General features: G+C 47.6%; 1 protein-coding gene across 1 annotated transcript; it reads right to left on the bottom strand.

Moving 5' to 3' along the window:
• Nucleotides 1-4,830: 4,830 nt before the first annotated feature.
• On the bottom strand, nt 4,831-7,540 carry LOC123136981 (cell division control protein 48 homolog E-like). Its single transcript, XM_044556524.1, has one exon. It carries the CDS (start codon nt 7,467-7,469, stop codon nt 5,067-5,069), a length of 2,403 nt encoding a protein of 800 aa, XP_044412459.1. The 5' UTR covers nt 7,470-7,540; the 3' UTR covers nt 4,831-5,066.
• Nucleotides 7,541-24,222: the final 16,682 nt, after the last annotated feature.

Raw genomic sequence — 24,222 nt, 5'->3', positions numbered from 1 at the left:
CATCAAAACCACAATGATAGTTTGTCAAATTGGTGCTGTTTTAACCTTCGCAAGGACCGGGCGTAGCCACACTCGGTTCAACTAAAGTTGGAGAAACTGTCACCCGCAAGCCACCTATGTGCAAAGCACGTCGGGAGAACCGGTCTCGCGTAAGCGTACGCGTAATGTCTGTCCGGGCCACTTCGTCCAACAATACCGCCGAACCAAAGTATGACATGCTGGTAAGCAGTATGACTTATATCGCCCACAACTCACTTGTGTTCTACTCGTGCATATAACATCAACATATAAAACCTAGGCTCGGATGCCACTATTGGGTTTCGTAGTAATTTCAAAAAAAATCCTACGCACACGCAAGATCATGGTGATGCATAGCAACGAGAGGGGGAGAGTGTGATCTACGTACCCTTGTAGATCGACAACGGAAGCGTTAACTTGGTTGATGTAGTCGTACGTCTCCACGGCCCGACCGATCAAGCACCGAAACTACGACACCTCCGAGTTCTAGCACACGTTCAGCTCGATGACGATCCCCGGACTTCGATCAAGCAAAGTGTCGGGGAAGAGTTCTGTCAGCACGACGGCGTGGTGACGATCTTGATGCACTACCGTCGCAGGGCTTCGCCTAAGCACTGCTACAATATTATCGAGGACTATGGTGGAAGGGGGCACCGCACACGGCTAAGAATATGATCACGTGGATCAACTTGTGTGTCTAGGGGTGCCCCTTGCCTCCGTATATAAAGGATCCAAGGGGGGGGGGTGCGGCCGGCCCTAGTAGGAGGCGCGCAGGAGGAGTCCTACTCCTACCGGGAGTAGGACTCCCCTCCCTTTCCTTGTCCAAGTAGGAGAGGGGGAAGGAGAGAAGGAAAAGGGGGGGCGCCGCCCCTCCCTCCTTGTCCAATTCAGACTAGGAGGAGAGGGGGCGCGCGGCCTGCCCTGGCAGCCCCTCCTCTTCTCCACTTTAGGCCCATGAGGCCCATTAACCCCCCGGGGGGTTCCGGTAACCCCCCGTTGCTCCGGTTTTATCCGAAACTTCTCCGGAACACTTCTGGTGTCCGAATATAGCCATCCAATATATCAATCTTTATGTCTCGACCATTTCGAGACTCCTCGTTATGTCCGTGATCACATCCGGGACTCCGAACTAACTTTGGTACATCAAAACTCATAAACTAATAATATAACTGTCATCGAAACCTTAAGCGTGCGGACCCTACGGGTTCGAGAACAATGTAGACATGACCGAGACACGTCTCCGGTCAATAACCAATAGCGGAACCTGGATGCTCATATTGGCTCCTACATATTCTACGAAGATCTTTTATCGGTCAGACCGCATAACAACATACATTGTTTCCTTTGTCATCGGTATGTTACTTGCCTGAGATTCGATCGTCGGTATCCCATACCTAGTTCAATCTCGTTACCGGCAAGTCTCTTTACTCGTTCCGTAATACATCATCTCACAACTAACTCATTAGTTGCAATGCTTGCAAGGCTTATGTGATGTGTATTACCGAGAGGGCCCAGAGATACCTCTCCGACAATCGGAGTGACAAATCCTAATCTCGAAATACGCTAACGCAACATGTACCTTTGGAGACACCTGTAGAGCTCCTTTATAATCACCCAGTTACGTTGTGACGTTTGGTAGCACACAAAGTGTTCCTCCGATAAACGGGAGTTGCATAATCTCATAGTCATAGGAACATGTATAAGTCATGAAGAAAGCAATAGCAACATACTAAACGATCGGGTGCTAAGCTAATGGAATGGGTCATGTCAATCAGATCATTCACCTAATGATGTGATCCTGTTAATCAAATAACAACTCTTTGTTCATGGTTAGGAAACATAAGCATCTTTGATTAACGAGCTAGTCAAGTAGAGGCATACTAGTGACACTCTGTTTGTCTATGTATTCACACATGTATTATGTTTCCAGTTGATACAATTCTAGCATGAATAATAAACATTTATCATGATATAAGGAAATAAATAATAACTTTATTATTGCCTCTAGGGCATATTTTCTTCATCCCCCGGAGGTGGCGGATAGGGGTCTAGAGCTTCTCCACGACGGTACCTTCAGGAAGGGGACGATGCAGAAAATGGCACCATCGCCAGCCTTGGCAACACCCCAAGATTAGGGTTTTCACCCGGATCCACTTGAGGAACCTCCATCCAGCCTCGTGTCCACGGGACCGCCATCGATTACCGCTGCCGCGCATGGAGTAGGCCGCACCGCGTAGACCAGTTCTGACCGAATGCCAGACTACATGTACAGCCGATCCATCCACCAGGCCCTCCATGCCGCCGCTGACAATCCGAGATCCGACCATACGCAAAGCTGGCCGCCATCGCTGCGCCGCAGGACCCGACCAGCCGTGCCTCCACAAGCCGGGGGACCTGGCCCACCCCAAGCCTTGGGAGAGAAGGAAAGACCCCCGTCACCGCCATTTGCCCCCAGGCTTAGCCCGACGGCGTCACACAGTGGCGACGGGAGGAGAGGAGGGAGTAGATCGGGGCTCGGCGGCGGCTAGGGTAGCAGCCCGGCCGAGCTGCCCGATGCGGTAGCGACGCGGGGGAGCAGGAGAAAGTATGTACAGTATCACACCCTTACCTTACTGTTCTGCTTTTTCTATAAGCCTTATTCTTCTCAGCAAAATGTTATAGTTCCTTCCTGATGATTGATTCGGGTCAAAGCTGATGCAAACTGTGACATAGGATTGTCCTTGGACTCGTCATCCAGAAACAAGGGGAATACCTCCATTCTCATTGCAGAGGACATAGCGACATTCAGTAGAAAGAAATATCATCGCTTGTACAGCTCATATGTTCAATCTGATAACCAAAACTGGGTCCTCTACCGAGCAACTGTCCAGTCCAGTGCCAGCCACGCATTAACTGGAATCAACATTGTCTGCACACTGAAAACCACTGGCAAAATCAATTCACAAGCAGAGGGAGATAGCCCAGAAGAAAATGTAGATAAATCGTCGCCTTACCATGAATCACTGGGCCACATAACCATCCGGAACATAGACGAAGACACACGGTTCCCTTCAGCAGAATCATGGGTGACAGAAGGCAAGTACATCTCTTGGTCAAGCAATTCCAACACGTCTAAGCTTCTGAATCTGAAAATTAACTGGAAGCTGAATACCAGCCATCAAGCATCATTCATGAAATATAACATATATGTGGAGAAGTTGCTTGCTGATTCAAATGCCGAGGCTTCCTGAAGCTTTCTTGGTGTTGCCTTGTATGTGTCAGACCTCCAGGTTCCCGCTGAAGTCACCAGCCTTAAATTTATCATTCAAGCGTGTGGGCATGATGGCACTTACCAAGAACTCGTCGAATGTCCAAAGTTGTTTTTGGTGCCAGTTGGCACTGGTGTTTAACATTGATATGATTACCACGCAACGATTCATTCCATTACCATGTTTCATTTACCTTGAAGGAAAGAACAAAGAAATAAATCGATTGGGTTAGTGTGAGAAGCTGCTGTGAACTTGTGATCCTATTTATTTGAATTGTCTCTGATATTATCAATATGCTGGTTGCTTATTATATGGACGAGGGTGTTTCTAATTTTCCAGGTGCACCAAAGAGCACAGGCACAAACTGCACTGCAAGTTAAATTTGTGGCTGCTCTTAGCGATTGAATGCCAAATGAGACCTTTCTCTACGTCCGTTTGAGCGACAAGTAATTCCGGACAGAGGGAGTATTTGTTAGCTTTGAACCGAGAAGGTCCCTCAATCATAGCATAATATGAACCAATGGCTTCCCTGCCGAAACCGAAGAAATCCTCTGGCGGGTTCCTTATCTTTACTTGAGCAAGAGTAGAGTGCTTTTTTAACAGAAACCCAAAAATTAGCCACATATTCATAATCAGTGCCCAATGTGGAGCCAGAAAAGGGTAATTTCCCAGATATTCTTAGTAACTTTTTTTGGAAATGGAGACAAGGCCCCGGCCTCTGCATCATGAAGATGCATGCAGCCATAGATATTCTTAGTAACTACACAATCCTTTTTTAAGAACAACAACTAAGCAATCAAAGAAGCAGGTGATGAATGCACAGTTTCAGTTTGTGAGCAAAAGACACGATCCTCTCCTTTATTCATCTTTCCCCTTTTCAGGTTGTCCATGGTCATCATTTTGTTATGAGATACTAGCCAGAGGAAATTCTCAACTTCTGAAGGTACTTTATTCAAATGCAAGGTGCTTAGGGTGGTGCTAGTCAACACAGCCCGTGGAGCAGGCGGGCAGCAAAGGTACTACATGGAGAACATCAAAGGTTTGTATCTCTTCTTAGGAGTAAGTTTATGGCACAATAGACAATTCAACTATATAAATTGTATTGTCTTCAGCTGCCGCGACAGCGGATGTCAAAGGTAGCCCTTGCAGTGAATAACTATTCAACATCAACATGAATAATCTATTACCTTGCAAATTATTTCAGTTATGCTGGAGAATCCAAAAAATTGTTTTGGTGCATTGCAGAAACTTTCAGCTACTACTAAACTAATTTGTCAACATTCTGGAGAGGCTGCGGCATTTCTCAGTAGAGGTTTAATCATTTTTGCGGAAAAAAGAGGTGCGGTATAACAGAAGATTTTTGAACTAGTACATTTACAAGAAAGAAAAATATCATCACATATAACGCTAAATTGCTAATGCCCTTGATGGAGCCTCTAGAGAACAAGAGAATTGTAACTGGAATAGGAGACGAGGAAATGTTTTTTCTTTCTTTTACGTGGAGGATACAATCTTCAAACTTCAGTATATATATAAGTATATCACAACACTGCACATACAAATATCAGAGTTTTGCTTTGGTACACCCTCATTAAAAGTTTGCACCACTCTTAAAGTTACTTAAAGAGGGTATTCTCATGCATTCAGGACCAACTAATTCTACATCCTACTTTCCCAATGCATCAAACAAGATATCAGAACAATCCAATATTTTTGATTGAAAGGGTATCTTATATAATCTTCCTATATGTCTTACAGATGCATAATATAATACAGTAAGTTCATGGCACAACAGACAATTTAACTATACAGATCATCTTCTTCAGCTGCTGTGGTAGAGGATGCGAAAGGATCTGTCGCAGAGGTAGTTCCTGCCGCCGGCTGATCAGCGAACCGGAACTCGGTGCCAAAACCACGGGACTGCTGCAGCGTCTGAGCAAAGGCCTGGTATTTGCGAATATCAGCATCGCTCACACTCCGGCGTGCATACCTCATGCTCTCCTCGAAGTGAGCAGCCTTGATCTCGTCCACCTCGTCTTCCTCCATGGCTTCAGGGTTTTCCTTCAGCCGCCTCTCCTTTTCCATGTCCTTCTCAATGTTCTCTCTGATGGCGTATTTGCACGCACGCTGGCAGATTTCCGTGATGTCTGCGCCGCTGAACCCTTGCGTGTATTTAGCGAGTGCATTCAGGTCGACGTCCTTGGCCACAGGAGACTTCCTGAGGCAGGCCCTGAAGATCTGGAGTCTGGATTCAACGTCAGGCAGAGGAATGTAGATAAGCTGATCAAGGCGCCCCGGCCTCAGCAAGGCAGGATCTATGATGTCTGGCCTGTTGGTGGCACCGATGATGAACACGGTTTTCTTGGCATTCATTCCGTCCATCTCGGTAAGAAGCTGATTCAGCACCCTATCAGCGGCACCTCCGGCGTCACCGACACTGTTTCCTCTCTGGGTGGCAATCGAGTCGAGCTCATCGAAAAAGAGGACACATGGTGCCGACTGCCTTGCCTTATCGAAAATCTCACGCACATTGGCCTCGCTCTCGCCAAACCACATGGTAAGCAGCTCCGGTCCTTTGATGCTGATGAAGTTAGCCTGGCACTCGTTAGCAATCGCCTTGGCCAACAAGGTCTTGCCGCAGCCCGGAGGGCCATAGAACAGAACACCTTTGGAGGGAGACATGCCAAACTTCTCAAACTTCTCTGGGTACTCCACCGGATACTGGACGGTCTCCTGCAGCTCCCTTTTGACACCCTCCAGACCGCCAACATCTTCCCAAGAGACATTTGGAACTTCCACTACAGTTTCACGAAGGGCGGAAGGGTTGCTTGTCCCCAGTGCAATCTTGAAGTGGTCGTTGGTGACAGCCATAGAATTCAGTATCTCAGCATCAATGGTGTCATCCTCGAGGTCGATAACATCCATCTTCTCGCGAATGCACTGAAGAGCAGCCTCGGTACATAGGGCGGCGAGATCAGCGCCGACATACCCATGAGTGTCCCTCGAGACATGCTCCAGCTCAACATCTTCAGCTAGCTTCATGTTTTTGGTGTGAATCCGGAGAACCTCAAGCCGCCCAACTTCATCGGGGACTCCAATGTCGATCTCCCGGTCAAACCTCCCAAACCTTCTGAGAGCAGGGTCGATGCTGTTCGGGCGGTTGGTAGCACCCATGACAATAACATGTGCGCGGGACTTGAGCCCGTCCATGAGAGTGAGCAGCTGCGAGACGATCCGCCTTTCGACTTCTCCGTTGGTCTTGTCTCTCTTTGGTGCTATGGAATCAATCTCATCGATGAAGATGATGGCCGGCGCATTCTTCTCGGCCTCTTCAAACGCCTTCCTGAGGTTGCTCTCGCTCTCTCCGGCCATCTTCGACATGATCTCCGGACCATTGATCAGGAAGAAGAAGGCACCTGTTTCATTAGCCACCGCTCTGGCAATGAGGGTCTTGCCGGTCCCAGGTGGCCCATACAGCAAGATGCCCTTTGGAGGCTTCACACCGATGCATTTGAACAGCTGAGGGTGGCGCAGTGGGAGCTCGACCAGCTCCCTGATCTGGGCCATCTGCTTCCTGACTCCGCCGACATCGTCGTAGCCGACCTCGTCGAGCCTCTCCTCATCCTCCCGCTTGACAGGCTCGCCGTCACAGAATATCTCCGTGTCAGAGGCGACGATGCAGTACTCGGCAGGGTCGGTCTCCACAACCTTGAACTCCACGCTCGTCATGCCGCCCCTCACCAGGAATAGGTCCCCTTTCCTGAGGGGACGATAGGCCTCGAGGAAGTAGGGTCTCAGGAAGGCGTCGAACAGGTTTCCGGCGATCCCTTGGACGGTGTCGTCGACGGGGAGTACGTGCACGCGCTTCCCGTACTTGACGTCCGGGCACTGATGGACGGAGACGACGTCGCCGAGCCGGACCCTCAGGTTCTTCCTGACGACCTTGTTCATCCGGACCTTGGTCTTGTCGCACGTGTCGTCTGGGAGCAGAATGCAGACCGTGTCCTTCCGCTTCTTGCCCTTGAGCAGGACGATGTCGCCGTGGAAGAGCTCGAGGCTGTCCATGGTGTCCGGGTGCAGGGCGACGGTGGAGTTCTCGTCGTTGGTCGCCTCGTCGACCACCAGCCGGTTCGGCGACTTCTTCCTCTCCAGGATCGCCGTGGAGTAGTCCTTCTTCCCGCTCGCGTCGCCCTGGCTCGCCATGGCAAGCGGGATTGTCTCGATTCGTTTCAGTTGTTTTCCTTGGGAAAGTGGGTAAACGATCCTTGGATCCTTGGTCTCGTGGTGCGATGTGAGGAGGAAGTTGAGGCTGACCTTTATAGGTTCTTCCTCCCTGTTCCTGGAGTAGGGGGTTGGTGTCGGAGTTCTCAATCGGAGTCGCTGAAACAAGTCCGAGACGAAAGGGAAGTGAACGAGAGTCCAGTCCAGGTAGGAGACGGTCGATCGAGGAAGACTCGGTGTCAGGCTCAGGATCCTGCTAATCTGAACCTGAAGATAACTGAAGAAATCGACAGCGAGACACGGACTGAAGAAACGACGCACGAAGAGAACGATACGATGGACGGCTGCGATTGAAGCTCGCCAGATCAACCAACGGCTCACGTCGACGCTCAGCTCCCCTGTTTACCGTCCGACAAATTTATAACAGTTAAAAACTGAATCTTGTTTCGCAAAAAAAAAAAACTTGTTCACTGCGCTTCAGTTAACTGCCGTGGGTCATTTCCTGCCCATAAGTAGCTCGCACATTCCGTGGATCGGGCATCATCTTTTTCTTCAACTACTGTAACTAGCTCTAGAACCCTAGCTACTTTTTTTAAAGCAACTGATTTTATTTCTTATATAATGGACATATCGTCTACAAGTGAATGAGAAATAAAATCAGGGATTATAGATTCCCAAAACAGAGAAATTTTCACTAAATGAGTTCTTGGCTAGGCTATGAGCTACTTCATTTGCTTCACCTGGGCACTGTGTAAGAAACACTTACGAAGTCCATCGCTAACTGTTTGCACTCGAGCATCATTGAAACATCTGAACCAACATTTTTTTGATAAAGGGAGATTTTATTATCTCAAATGTAGCATCAAGCGGATACAAAACATTATGAGTAACACCCGGCCTCTGCATAACTAGAATGCACACAGTCAAACATCAAAGTCTGACACTAGAAAAGGTAAGAAAACCGACAATACGGCAACAGTAGAGTCCTATGGACTGACACTTTGCCTATGTCGAACTCGGCGGTGGATCGATCCGGAGGTTATGCTGCCACCCATGTTGGGAAAAAACCTCCAACATATGTGTCTGAACCAACATATGTGTCGATTGTTGAACCACTTCCACCACAAAGCTACTATCAGACTCGATGGTCACTTTGTTGCAACCGATCCTCTCTGCTAGATATAGTCCATTCCGAATTGCTATCATCTCCGCAGAATCAACACCGACCACATGAGGAACAAACCATGTTGCAGCCGCAATAAAATTCCCTCTCCCATCCCAAGCAATAGCGCCAGTTGCACCCGATAAAGTTACAGCTTGGAACGCCGCGTCGATGTTCATTTTAACCACATCACTAGTCGGTTTCTTCCACATATGATCATGGATCCTCATTGGTTGTCCAGCCGTATAAGCCCGGGTATAGTTCGTTGCCAAAACCTTAATAGAGATTGCGGCTCTGTCAAGGGTCTGGATTGGTTCGCTTTTAACATGCTAATGTCGTTGCCACCATAGGTACCAGGCGGCTACCATCATATGTTTTGCAGCAGTCAGCCTGTCAATGACTGCATTCGTCCGGCACAAGATTGACAGTTATAGGCCCCGAGTGATCTTGTCGTACTACTTCCTCTACCCTGTCCTTCACCCCTAGCTCTGACCAAACCACCATTGCTCTCTTACAGGTAAACAGACAATGCTGGATATCCTCAATACCGGTCGTACAGAACGGGCATTAAGGGATGAGTGGTATGTGTCTATTTGCAAGAATTCCGTAGCAAGGAAGTGAACCATTTAGTGCCTTCCATGCAAAATGTTTGATCTTCCTTGGAATTTTGAGGTTCCAAATCTCTTTCCATATTGTATTAGCGTTTATATTCCCCTGTCCGTCTGATCGCACAAGTCGCTGCCTGAACTGATGTTCAAATTCTATGTGATAGGCTGATCAGACTGAGAACGTCCCCGACCGTGCATAGTACCAAGAAACAAAGTCTTCCACAAGCTGAACATTTAACGGAATCTGAAGAAACCTATTGGTATCCGCCGGGGACAATATATCTCTAATCAACACTTCATCTCACTGCCCATCATGCAGATTAATAAGCTCCTCAACCTAAGCGAGCATCGATGCACCTCTCGGGGTGATTACCTTTGTGAAGGACTTTCTGGTATCCAAGGATCTCTTCAAATATTAATTTGTGACCCCGACCCAACACGCCAAATACAACCCCTTTGGAACGCTTGGATGCCCACGACAATACTTTGCCAAGTGTATGATGAACCCTTCTTCGGTCCTGCCTTCAAAATGTTGCCGTCTAGATAATACTTTTCACTCAAAACGCGTGCACATAAGGAGTCAGGGTTCTGGACCAGTCGCCAACACTGTTTTGCTAACATAGCAAGGTTAAAACTGTGAAGGTCTCTAAATCCCAATTCCCCTTTCTTCTTCGGTACGCATAATTTCCACCATGCGAACTAATGCATCTTCTTCTTGTCCTCATTGTCACCCCACCAAAATCCATCCAACTCATCAGTGATTGTTTTGTAAATTCCTTTAGGCAGTTTGAATACGGGCATTGCATAAGATGGTATTGCTTGGGCTACCGATTTTAATAAATTTTCCTTGCCCTGCAAAGACAGAACTTTCACCTTCCAACATTTGAGGCGCTGGCATACCCGGTCAATAAGATGCCGGAAACAATCGCTTATTTCAACCCCCACCATAGTAGGGAGCCCCAAATATTTATCTGACAGGGCCTCCGTGACAATGTTTAGTTCCCCGCATACCTCTTCTCTTGCACCAACCGTAGTATTAGGGCTAAAGAAAATGCTAGGTTTGGGATTACCCACCATCTGACCTGAACTCCTGCAATAGGCATCCAAGATCCTCTTCAACGTGTTTGCACATTGCATGTTTGCTTTCATCGGTATTAGGGAATCATCTGCAAAAAGAAGATTGAAATAGTAGGGGCATTCCTACACACTTCAATACCTTCCAGATTCCCAATTTCTTCCTCATAAGCAAGCATACTAGATAGTCCTTCCGAGCATAACAAAAAAAGGTACGGTGAAAGAGGACCCCCCTGCCGAAGACCCTTGGTGGGTGTAAACTCATCTGTCTCGGTATCATTGAAGCGGACCCTGTAGCTGACAGAAGATACACACTCCATTATTAGCTGGACCAATTCCTCATGAAATCCCAACTTCAACATCATCCTTTCCAAAAAAATCCATCCAACTCTGTCATAAGCTTTATTCATGTCCAGCTTTACTGCACAGAAACTAGAAGACCCATGTGTTTTGTTTTTTATAGTGTGGAAACACTCATATGCCACCAGTACATATCAGTAATAAGTCTTCCAGGTACGAATGCATTCTATGTATGAGAAATAATTTCTAGGAGAATTCTCTTCAGTCTGTTAGCAATCATCTTTGAAATCATTTTGTAAACCACATTACAGAGACTAATAGATCTGTGATGTGTTATTACCTCAGGACTGTCTTGAAGGAAATATGCCCTAGAGGCAATAATAAAGTTATTATTTATTTCCTTATATCATGATAAATGTTTATTATTCATGCTAGAATTGTATTAACCGGAAACATAATACATGTGTGAATACATAGACAAACTTAGTGTCACTAGTATGCCTCTACTTGACTAACTCATTAATCAAAGATGGTTATGTTTCCTAACCATGAACAAGGTGTTGTTATTTGATTAACGAGGTCACATCATTAGTTGAATGATCTGATTGACATGACCCATTTCATTAGCTTAGCACCCGATCGTTTAGTATGTTGCTATTGCTTTCTTCATGACTTATACATGTTCCTATGACTATGAGATTATGCAACTCCCGTTTACCGGAGGAACACTTTGTGTGCTACCAAACGTCACAACGTAACTGGGTGATTATAAAGGAGCTCTACAGGTGTCTCCAAAGGTGGATGTTGGGTTGGCGTATTTCGAGATTAGGATTTGTCACTCCGATTGTCGGAGAGGTACCTCTGGGCCCTCTCGGTAATGCGCATCACATAAGCCTTGCAAGCATTGCAGCCAATGAGTTAGTTGCGAGATGATGTATTACGGAACGAGTAAAGAGACTTGCCAGTAACGAGATTGAACTAGGTATTGGATACCGACGATCGAATCTCGGGCAAGTAACATACCGATGACAAAGGGAACAACGTATGTTGTTATGCGGTCTGACCGATAAAGATCTTCGTAGAATATGTCGGAGCCAATATGGGCATCCAGGTCCCGCTATTGGTTATTGACCGGAGACGTGTCTCGGTCATGTCTACATTGTTCTCGAACCGTAGGGTCCGCACGCTTAACGTTACGATGATAGTTATTATGAGTTTATGCATTTTGATGTACCTAAGTTAGTTCGGAGTCCCGGATGTGATCACGGACATGACGAGGAGTCTCAAAATGGTCGAGACATAAAGATTGATATATTGGAAGCCTATGTTTGGATATCGGAAGTGTTCCGGGTGAAATCGGTATTTTACCGGAGTACCGGGAGGTTACCGGAACCCCCCGGGAGCTATATGGGCCTTAGTGGGCTTTAGTGGAAAGGAGAAAGGGGCAGCCCAAGGTGGCCACGCGCCTCCCCCCTTCCCTAGTCCTATTAGTACTAGGAGAGGTGGCCGGCCCCCTCTCTCTCGCCCCCCCTCAAGGAGTCCTATTCGAACTAGGATTGGGGGGGGGGATCCTACTCCCAGAGGGAGTAGGACTCTCCTGGCGCGCCCCCCTTGGCCGGCCAGCCCCTCCCCTTGGATCCTTTATATACGGAGGCAGGGGGCACCTCTAGACACACAAGTTGATCCTTGAGATCGTTCCTTAGCCGTGTGCGGTGCCCCCTGCCACCATATTCCACCTCGATCATATTGTAGCGGTGCTTAGGCGAAGCCCTGCGACGGTAGAACATCAAGATCGTCACCACGCCGTCGTGCTGACGGAACTCCTCCCCGACGCTTTGCTGGATCGGAGCCCGGGGATCGTCATCGAGCTGTACGTGTGCTAAGAACTCGGAGGTGCCGAAGTAACGGTGCTTGGATCGGTCGGATCGGGAAGACGTACGACTACTTCCTCTACGTTGCGTCAACGCTTCCGCAGTCGGTCTGCGTAGGTACGTAGACAACACTCTTCCCTCTCGTTGCTATGCATCACCATGATCTTGCGTGTGCGTAGGAATTTTTTTGAAATTACTGCGTTCCCCAACAGTGGCATCCGAGCCTAGGTTTTATGGTTTGATGTTATATGCACGAGTAGAACACAAGTGAGTTGTGGGCGATATAAGTCATACTGCCTACCAGCATGTCATACTTTGGTTCGGCGGTATTGTTGGACGAGACGACCTGGACCGACATTACGCGTACGCTTATGTGAGACCGGTTCTCCCGACGTGCTTTGCACATAGGTGGCTTGCGGGCGACAGTCTCTCCAACTTTAGTTGAACCAAGTGTGGCTACGCCCGGTCCTTGCGAAGGTTAAAACGGAGTCTATTTGACAAACTATCGTTGTGGTTTTGATGCGTAGGTGAGATTGGTTCTTACTTAAAGCCCGTAGCAGCCACGTAAAACTTGCAACAACAAAGTAGAGGACGTCTAACTTGTTTTTGCAGAGCATGTTGTGATGTGATATGGTCAAGGCATGATGCTGAATTTTATTGTATGAGATGATCATGTTTTGTAACCGAGTTATCGGCAACTGGCAGGAGCCATATGGTTGTCGCTTTATTGTATGCAATGCAATCGCGATGTAATGCTTTACTTTATCACTAAGCGGTAGCGATAGTCGTGGAAGCATAAGATTGGCGAGACAACAACGATGCTACGATGGAGATCAAGGTGTCGCGCCGGTGACGATGGTGATCACAACGGTGCTTCGGAGATGGAGATCACAAGCACAAGATGATGATGGCCATATCATATCACTTATATTGATTGCATGTGATGTTTATCTTTTTATGCATCTTATCTTGCTTTGATTGATGGTAGCATTATAAGATGATCTCTCACTAAATTATCAAGAAGTGTTCTCCCTGAGTATGCACCGTTGCCAAAGTTCGTCGTGCCCAGACACCACGTGATGATCGGGTGTGATAAGCTCTACGTCCATCTACAACGGGTGCAAGCCAGTTTTGCACACGCAGAATACTCAGGTTAAACTTGACGAGCCTAGCATATGCAGATATGGCCTCGGAACACAGAGACCGAAAGGTCGAGCATGAATCATATAGTAGATATGATCAACATAACGATGTTCACCATTGAAAACTACTCCATCTCACGTGATGATCGGTTATGGTTTAGTTGATTTGGATCACGTGATCACTTAGAGGATTAGAGGGATGTCTATCTAAGTGGGAGTTCTTAAGTAATTTTATTAATTGAACTTAAACTTATCATGAACTTAGTACCTGATAGTATCTTGCTTGTTTATGTTGATTGTAGATAGATGGCTCGTGTTGTTGTTCCGTTGAATTTTAATGCGTTCCTTGAGAAAGCAAAGTTGAAAGATGATGGTAGCAATTACACGGACTGGGTCCGTAACTTGAGGATTATCCTCATTGCTGCTCAGAAGAATTACGTCCTGGAAGCACCGCTGGGTGCCAGGCCTGCTGCTGGAACAACACCAGATGTTATGAACGTCTGGCAGAGCAAAGCTGATGACTACTCGATAGTTCAGTGTGCCATGCTTTACGGCTTAGAATCGGGACTTCAACGACGTTTTGAACGTCATGGAGCATATGAGATGTTCCAGGAGTTGAAGTTAATATTTCAAGCAAATGCCCGGATTGAGAGATATGAAGTCTCCAATAAGTTTTATAGCTGCAAGATGGAGGAGAACAGTTCTGTCAGTGAGCATATACTCAAAATGTCTGGGTATAATAATCACTTGATTCAGATGGGAGTTAATCTTCCAGATGATTGCGTCATTGACAGAATTCTCCAATCACTGCCACCAAGCTACAAGAGCTTCGTGATGAACTATAATATGAAAGGGATGAACAAGACTATTCCCGAGCTCTTCGCAATGCTGTAAGCTGCGGAGGTAGAAATCAAGAAGGAGCATCAAGTGTTGATGGTTAACAAGACCACTAGTTTCAAGAAAAAGGGCAAAGGGAAGAAGAAGTGGAACTTCAAGAAGAACGGCAAGCTAGTTGCTGCTCAGGAGAAGAAACCCAAGTCTGGACCTAAGCCTGAAACTGAGTGCTTCTACTGCAAGCAGACTGGTCACTGGAAGCGGAACTGCCCCAAGTATTTGGCGGATAAGAAGGATGGCAAGGTGAACAAAGGTATATGTGATATACATGTTATTGATGTGTACCTTTGTGACGCCCAGATAGTTAGGCTACAGTAAAACCCTGCTAATGATGCCTTGTCACCCTTGTCACTATTGCTAAACACATGTTAGATCAAAACATTTCAAAATCAAATTTGGATTTAGGCGAACAACAAAAGTTTTCAAACATTAAAACTAAAATGTCCAAAATGTGTCAAATAAATCATGGGTAATACTAGTGGAGAAACCACAAATTTTATAAAATGTTTAAAGGCTCTAAACTAATTAAAATAGCAGCTATGACAATTAATTAAATGCCTTTTAAAAATAATAATAATGCAAACTATTTTAATTAGGTGTCAAACTTTTGGGGCAGTAGAATAAATTATAACATTAAATTAGGAGTTGTATTTATATTTTATAAAATAGAAATTAAAAGAAAATAGATAAAGAAAAGAAAACAGAAAACAAAGCTAAAAAAAGAGAGAAAGCAACCCCCCCCCACTGGGCTTCGGCCCAGCAGGCCACAACCCCACTGGGCCAACCCACCAGGCCCAGCCGGCCACTCCCCCACTCCTCCTTATCTCCTCACCCACCGAAACCCTCACCCGATCCCCACTCCCCCACTCTCCCCTCACTTCCCCGATCTAGATCGAGATCGGGGCGACCACGCACCCGACCCTGTCGATGCCACCGCCCCGGATCGCTGACGCCTGCCGTCGTCGTTGCCTCCTCGCCCTCCTCTCCTCGCGCGACACCCACCTGAAGCTGCGGCCGCGCTTCATCGCTGCCCCGACCCCATCGCCTCGTTGCCTCGCTGACGCCGCCTGGAGCCCGAGCCGCCGGACGACCACGTCGGACTACCTCACCGGCCTGCTTCCTCCACCCCACCGGTCTGCCTCCTCCGACGCGTCGTCTCCATCTCCTCCTCGCGCCCCGTTGCCATGGACCCTACGAACCCCTGTGAGGCCTCGCCCCTCTCCACTCCCCTCTGCTCCCTACGCCCGTGGTCGCCGCACTGACCGCGCCCGCGGTCACCCCCGACGCCTCTCTACACCTGTGTCCCCGTCCCGGCCAGCCACCGCATCACCGCGGCCCTGTCTCGCCCGCGCCGCCCCGTTCCTCCCCGCGGACGCCAACCCCGACCGCGCCTGATTCGCGCACGCCTTGTTCCCCCTCCCCGCTCGCCGCCGCCGGGGCTTTCTTCGGTCGCCGCCGCACCGGCCTGACCCCGTTTTCCCCCGTGCCTCCCAGGCCGCCAACGTCGTGGCCGCGCTCACCTCGCGCCCATTGTCACCGCTCCGATGCCGCCCTGCTCCCTCTATGCCCCGAGCGGCCACTACCGCAGTGCCCCCCCCCCCTTGCGGCCACTGCGCCTCCCGCTCGCCGGTCCGGTCGGCGCCTCCGGCCGGGCACTTGGCCGCCGGTGCCCCACCGGCGCCGCGCCCGCACAGGCAAAGCCTGTAACCCAGACAGGCTAGCGCCCCAGCGCCGGCTAGCAACCGCCCTGCGATGGCCCTCTAGGTCACTGACTAGGGGGCCCCACCCCTCAGAACGCAAATTAAAAAAAAGATTTAAAAAAATTTAATAAAAGAAGTAAATAAATAATTAATAATTAAATAGTTAATAATTAAATAATTAATTAACTTAATTGATCCTGATTAGATTAACCTAATCACCTAGTTTAGTTAATTAATCTGTTAGGATAGTTAACAGTCAATGACATGCGGGACCCACACGTCAGTTGACCAGTCAACACCTCTGTTGACTGCTGACGTCATGCTGACGTCAGCAAACACTGTTTTGGATAATGTTGATTTAAATGAATTAAATAAAAATCAGAAAATGATTTAAATCTTTAGAAAATCATATCTTTTAATCCGTAACTCGGATGAAAATACTTTCTACATGAAAGTTGCTCAGAACGACGAGACGCATCCAGGTACGCAGTCCGTTCGTCCGCCACACCCCCCTAACCTATCGAACTCGCAACTTTCCCCCTCCGGCTCCTCTGCCCGAAAACGCGAAACACTGGGAATACTTTCCCGGATGCTTTCCCCGTTCGTCGGTATCACCTACTACCGTGTTCGGGCACACCTAGCACCGCGTATTGCCTCGTTTTGTTTGTGATACTTTGTTGGCTCTGTATTTACTGTTTCTTCCCCCCTCTTCTTCCCCGGTAGACCCCGAGACCGGCGCTGATGCCACCGAGTACGACTACATCGACGACGACCCCTCTCTCTTGCCAGAGCAACCAGGCAAGCCCCCCCCCTTGATCACCAGATATCGCCTATTCTCCTTTATACTGCTTGCATTAGAGTAGTGCAGCATGTTACTGCTTTCCGTTAATCCTATTCTGATGCATAGCCTGTCATTGTTGCTACAGTCATTGATACCTTACCCGCAATCCTAAATGCTTAGTATAGGATGCTAGTATTTTCATCTATGGCCCTACATTCTTGTCCGTCTGCCGTGCTATACTATCGGGCTGTGATCACTCGGGAGGTGATCACGAGTATATACTATATACTTTATACATGATACATATGGAGACTAAAGTCGGGTCGGCTGGTGGAGCACCCGCGAGTGGATCCTTGTGGCGGAGCGACAGGGCAGGTTGAGACCGCCTAGGAGAGAGGTGGGCCTGGCCCTGTTTGGCGTTCGCGGATACTTAACACGCTTAACGAGATCTTGGTATTTGATCTGAGTTGGCTACGAGCTTATACGCACTAACCATCTACGCGGGAGTAGTTATGGGTATCCCGACGTCGTGGTATCAGCCGAAGCACTTCAGACGTCAGCGACGGAGCGGCGCGCGCCGAATTGGACTGGAACGCCACTAGGCCAGGTCTGCTTTCGGCCGCGCTCGCAACGTGCAGGTGTGCTATGGGAGATGGGCCCAGACCCCTGTGCGCTTAGGTTTAGACCGGCGTGCTGGCCTCTCTGTTGTGCCTAGGTGGGGCTGCGACGTGTTGATCTTCCGCGGCCGGGCATGACCCAGGAAAGTGTGTCCGGCCAAATGGGATCGAGCGTGTTGGGTAAGTTGGTGCACCCCTGCAGGGAAGTTAATCTATTCGAATAGCCGTGATCTTCGGTAACAGGACGACTTGGAGTTGTACCTTGACTTTATGACAACTAGAACCGGATACTTAATAAAACACACCCTTCCAAGTTCCACAGACAACCCGGTGATCGCTTTTCTACAGGGCGATGAGGAGAGGATCGCCGGGTAGGATTATGCTATGCGATGCGACTGGAGATGCTACTTGAAGATGCTACTTGGAGATACTACTTGGAGGACTACAATCTACTCTCTTCTACATGCTGCAAGACGGAGGCTACCAGAAGCGTAGTCTTCGACAGGATTAGCTATCCCCCTTTTATTCTGGCATTCTGCAGTTCAGTCCACCGATATGGCCTTTTACACATATACCCATGCATATGTAGGGTAGCTCCTTGCTTGCGAGTACTTTGGATGAGTACTCACGGTTGCTTTTCTCCCTCTTTTCCCCTTTCCCTTCTACCTGGTTGTCGCAACCAGATGTTGGAGCCCTGGAGCCAGACGCCACCGTCGACGACGACTCCTACTACACCGGAGGTGCCTACTACTACGTGCAGCCCGCTGACGACGACCAGTAGTAGTTTAGGAGGATCCCAGGCAGGAGGCCTGCGCCTCTTTCGATCTGTATCCCAGCTTGTGCTAGCCATCTTATGGCAACTTGTTTAACTTATGTCTGTGCTCTGATATTGTTGCTTCCGCTGACTCGTCTATGATCGAGCACTTGTATTCGAGCCCTCGAGGCCCCTGGCTTGTATTATGATGCTTGTATGACTTATTATGTTTTAGAGTTGTGTTGTGATATCTTCCCGTGAGTCCCTGATCTTGATCGTACACATTTGCGTGCATGATTAGTGTACGATTGCACCGGGGGCGTCACAAGTTGGTATCAGAGCCAACTGCCTGTAGGAATCCCCCTTCCAACTCCTTGGCCGAAGTCGAGTCTAGACATTGCAAAAACTTTTACTAACTTGGATGTGTGCCTTACGGGCCCACGTCACCATTGGGTGGTATTAGGATCTTTTACTCCTCGACCTTTACTCTGGGATTCTGAACGCTCTTCTATTCGGGTTAAATGATTTTTACTAAAATCTAACTTTAGGTTCTCGAAAATACTTTCAACCGGAGAGGCCCTTCAGTCCGGATGATCACCGACTGCACCAGAAGATTCCGAAGATACTCTACGATGTGCTCTCGAGACTATGTGCCATCGCTTTTGCAATTCACTTCCATCGATAAATCCCTCTGGATAACTACTTACACCTATCGTTCATATTGTCATCCCCAGTTGCTCTTGTTATTACAAGATGTCCTGAAATAATCTTTGATATTCCGAGAATTCTTTACGCTTACTGCCCTGCAGTTCCTTGCTGCATGAATACCCCTACGGTTAATTCTCGCACTTATCGAGTATCCGCTCATCCCCCAGTTGTTCATGTGTTACACAAAAGTCTTTGAAATACCACCCGATATTCCGAAAATCCTCAGCAACCTATTGCTCTGGAATTTCTTGTTTGCTTTCATTATGATTAATCCCATAAGTATAGAAATCTTATTGACATTCCTTGTCATTATCATTTTGAGTCTGTTGACTCAATATGTTGCGAATACACGCAATCATCATTGATCCTTATAAATTACCTTTCCGGCTGAGCTTCCATTCTTTTAACTGGAATTGGTTCTCGACCAATCCAATTGTCGTTGATTGTACCCTAAGGCTATTCAACTTACCCATCCCTAATCAGAGCATTGCTTCTGATCCCTTGATTTGGAAATCATAATTCCTTTGCATTTGACAATTGAGTTAGTCAGTTGTTTCTATAATCTGATCTCCTTGCATTCTTCTTCCTCTAGTTGAGTACCGATACTCGTATCAGATCCTTTGTGGACCATCAAGTCCTTTGTTGGATTGTTATCCGACAGTGTCCTACACATTTGATCACCTTGTGAGTTCTTCCCCTGATACATAATGCCTTTGTTAAGTTGTATCCTCTGCTTGGCCAACCATGCTCTGCTTTCGGGCTTGTGTTAATTACTCTTGAAACTTGTGGTATATGTTTCTAAGAAGCCCCTATGGGTTGAACATATGCCTTCTCTAAACCGTGTGAACCCGAAAGTTTTCACGAGTCATACTTATCTGGTATTGCACCAGGTAAAACTTTCAACAACTAATGTCATCTTTGAAATACGAGAGGTGAATGAAAGGGTATGCATTGGAGAAGTGGGAGTCGACCTTGAACCTTGTGCTCATGCCCATGGACGCGATATATATCCTATCATGAAAGCTTCTTGTAACAATAACTATTTCCTTGATAACTAACCTATGGTATCTGTGAATTGATCCCTTGCAACCGTGGTTCCGACCATGATTGTTCTTCTTTGATCTCATTTCTCGGACAAGTTAAAACAATTGTCTTCTATGGATCAATACACCAGTCCAACCTTACTTTGATCTTGTGTCGGGTATTACCCCCCTGGTATCTCAAGATTATCATGGAACTGCATAACTTTTTATGAGTTCTTCATCAAGTGCTACCTTCCCACTGATTCCAATTTTTTTCGCGGGCTCTGTGTTACTGAACACTCAAAGACACCGATAACTGAACCGAGTCCGCTCTACGGTTCAACAACTCTTCAGTAAGCTTCTATAAGTACGAGTTTGTACCCGATCACGCCATTCCTAGCCTGTTTGGCTATATCATTGTCGTGACGATTCTAACGGTGCTACCTGGTCCTTATTCTCGGAGCACCAATTTTCGACGATGAACTAACCTTACGTCGATTTTCCTCGTCATACCCTTTCACCTTAAACAACAAGCTTGAGTTCGAGTTTGTGTCGTAACTGTGGTTCCAATAACCTCTTGCTTCATCATTCCTTTGACTTGATGTCGTCGCTAGTTGACTACATCTGCATGAAATCTCTCGACAATTGTGTCGTGATCATCATCAACCTTATGAGCTCTTCCAGGAATTCAATTGAATTCATGATGGGTAATACCATCCTTGCCCCTCGATGATTCCTGTTCTCATCGACCACTTTATTGCCTTCCGTTCAACACAACTTGTTCGTGTTTTGTGTAAACCTTGAGATCACTGCTACCCAGCAGTTGGTCTTCCTTACCTCGGAAGTATTACCATCTCTTTTTGTCAAGAATGTGGTGAGAATTTCACCACCTCTTAATAATTCTTGATATCATAATACTTCTTGCCATCTTCGTTCATTCCTTGGTCCCCGTATTGTTTTCAACCGGAATACCGACAATGGAGCTATGACGTGTGAATTCCAAACTTCTAGCAACCCTATTGCTTTGAAGTGAATGGGCGATAGTTCATTCTAAGTCCTTCGCTAATTGAATCACCATTCTGACATTGGTCGTGCAACCCAATCCACATTTCGGGCGCACCCTTCAACCAATGTTTAATTGTGTATGTTTTCCTCGAGCATACTTCCTTATATCATTTGATCTGACAAATGTTATCTCCTTGTTCACTTAATGGTGGAAATCCATCTTTTGGGAATCTCGGTGAATTGTCGTTGAGTTCACCAGACACCTCCTTGTCCTCTCCTTGGTTTAATGATGAACTATTGTTTCAGGAACCCGCTCCCATAGTTCATTTCCCGAGAATCTTACCATGTCATTTCGTCGATATGTACCGCAGTTTTTCTTCTCGGACATCCTGAGTCTGGGGTATCATGACACCAATCGGATCTGAATCTTGGTCGGATATGATGGTTGGGACATTTTCCAAGAGTTATGATGTTGATCCTTTGATGACCCGGTAACATGATGTCATGCCTAGCACCCCCCCCCTCGGCTGGAGGACCTATCATTATAGATTCCTTTTCAGCTAGGTTATCCGTTCATCCATGGGGAAATTGTAAGACTTATTCTACAAGTTATTCTTGATGGATCCTTCGTGTTTCCAAAGTTTGATCTTCACCTGAAGACCATGTCAATGCTACCTCGAAGCATGTCAATGGTACTCCGATTTTCAACAAGAACATTTGAAGCCCAATGCTAAATGTTTCCTGCTCAATTATCCAAACACCGCCATATGGGTAATGTCATGAAATTCCTCTCCCCTTACATAAATGGTTTTCTACTTTCTATCCTGTCATGGATATCATGCTCTGTTTGTCCTTGCGAAGGAAATACCCCGAAATATGTGTTTTAACACATTTTCCTTTCCATTGTTCTGTTTAATCTGATACTCATATTTTCCTTTCCATTGTTTGATTTAACCTTTCTTGTGATCTATATAACCTAAGCAGTAATATTCTCCTGCTTATGTAAACACCTCGTGGTACCGCTCTGTCAGTAAGACCCTGTTACTATTGTTGATGACATTCCGGTAGCCACCGATGGACGAGAACCTTGCCTATTGGCCCGCCTCGTTCAACGAGCAGAAAAATGGTTCTCTTCGTCCCTCGCCCTTGGTATCGATGTTGTTGCCGACATAACTGATAGGCTACCCTCTGACACGCCTTACTATCGTGACCGTGCAAGATGTCGGCCCCCTTCCTACTTTCAACCACATGGTGGGCCCATAACCCACAGTTCCACAGGATCGAAACCTGACTCTCCTGCACACCCCCTGTTCCCAAAGTTATTCCTCGCGCGTGGACTCGTATGTAATTCACGGTCCACCGTCCCAAGTGATCTATTTTGGTATCAGACGCAACACTTATTCTCGTTGCCCTGAACCCCTTTCACCTTCTGATTAGGCATCGAATGCTTGCCTATCCATTTGAAACTTCTCATGATACCTCCTTACTTTGCTCTCGATATTTTCTTAAGATTCAATTCAAGAGTAACTTCCGCCACCTTCCTCGATGTTATCGACCAGATAGTCAACCTTGTAGAGGTCTGTCCTTTTGAAGCTACCCCTTATCCTTTCCGTAAGTACGATGAAGATCCCCAAGGAAGGACGACAACTTCATCATGATGACCTGAAGCAGAGTAATGAAGACGTCAATGTAAGGGATCGACCTCTTCGAGAAGAGCAACCAAAGCCGAGATGTTCCGTTAGAATTTCGTAACCAGATCCCTTCAACCTTACTCCCCCTCCTAAATCTCGGGACGAGATTTCTTTTAGTGGAGGAGAATTGTGACGCCCAGATAGTTAGGCTACAGTAAAACCCTGCTAATGATGCCTTGTCACCCTTGTCACTATTGCTAAACACATGTTAGATCAAAACATTTCAAAATCAAATTTGGATTTAGGCGAACAACAAAAGTTTTCAAACATTAAAACTAAAATGTCCAAAATGTGTCAAATAAATCATGGGTAATACTAGTGGAGAAACCACAAATTTTATAAAATGTTTAAAGGCTCTAAACTAATTAAAATAGCAGCTATGACAATTAATTAAATGCCTTTTAAAAATAATAATAATGCAAACTATTTTAATTAGGTGTCAAACTTTTGGGGCAGTAGAATAAATTATAACATTAAATTAGGAGTTGTATTTATATTTTATAAAACAGAAATTAAAAGAAAATAGATAAAGAAAAGAAAACAGAAAACAAAGCTAAAAAAAGAGAAAGCAAACCCCCCCCCCACTGGGCTTCGGCCCAGCAGGCCACAACCCCACTGGGCCAACCCACCAGGCCCAGCCGGCCACTCCCCCACTCCTCCTTATCTCCTCACCCACCGAAACCCTCACCCGATCCCCACTCCCCCCACTCTCCCCTCACTTCCCCGATCTAGATCGAGATCGGGGCGACCACGCACCCGACCCTGTCGATGCCACCGCCCCGGATCGCTGACGCCTGCCGTCGTCGTTGCCTCCTCGCCCTCCTCTCCTCGCGCGACACCCACCTGAAGCCGCGGCCGCGCCTCATCGCTGCCCCGACCCCATCGCCTCGTTGCCTCGCTGACGCCGCCTGGAGCCCGAGCCGCCGGACGACCACGTCGGACTACCTCACCGGCCTGCTTCCTCCACCCCACCGGTCTGCCTCCTCCGACGCGTCGTCTCCACCTCCTCCTCGCGCCCCGTTGCCATGGACCCTACGAACCCCTGTGAGGCCTCGCCCCTCTCCACTCCCCTCTGCTCCCTACGCCCGTGGTCGCCGCACTGATCGCGCCCGCGGTCACCCCCGACGCCTCTCTACACCTGCGTCCCCGTCCCGGCCAGCCACCGCATCACCGCGGCCCTGTCTCGCCCGCGCCGCCCCGTTCCTCCCCGCGGACGCCAACCCCGACCGCGCCTGATTCGCACACGCCTTGTTCCCCCTCCCCGCTCGCCGCCGCCGGGGCTTTCTCCGGTCGCCGCCGCATCGGCCTGACCCCGTTTTCCCCCGTGCCTCCCAGGCTGCCAACGTCGTGGCCGCGCTCACCTCGCGCCCACTGTCACTTAATTGATCCTGATTAGATTAACCTAA

This window comes from Triticum aestivum, chromosome 1A (assembly GCF_018294505.1).
Source record: "Triticum aestivum cultivar Chinese Spring chromosome 1A, IWGSC CS RefSeq v2.1, whole genome shotgun sequence".
Taxonomy (NCBI): Eukaryota; Viridiplantae; Streptophyta; class Magnoliopsida; order Poales; family Poaceae; genus Triticum; species Triticum aestivum.
The sequence above is the reverse complement of the archived record's forward strand: the minus strand, read 5'-3'. Positions and strand labels throughout refer to the sequence as shown.

What these genes read in the sequence shown, in the direction of transcription:
- LOC123136981 (XM_044556524.1), bottom strand. Translation starts at nt 7,469, where the DNA reads ATGGCGAGCCAGGGCGACGCGAGCGGGAAGAAGGACTACTCCACGGCG.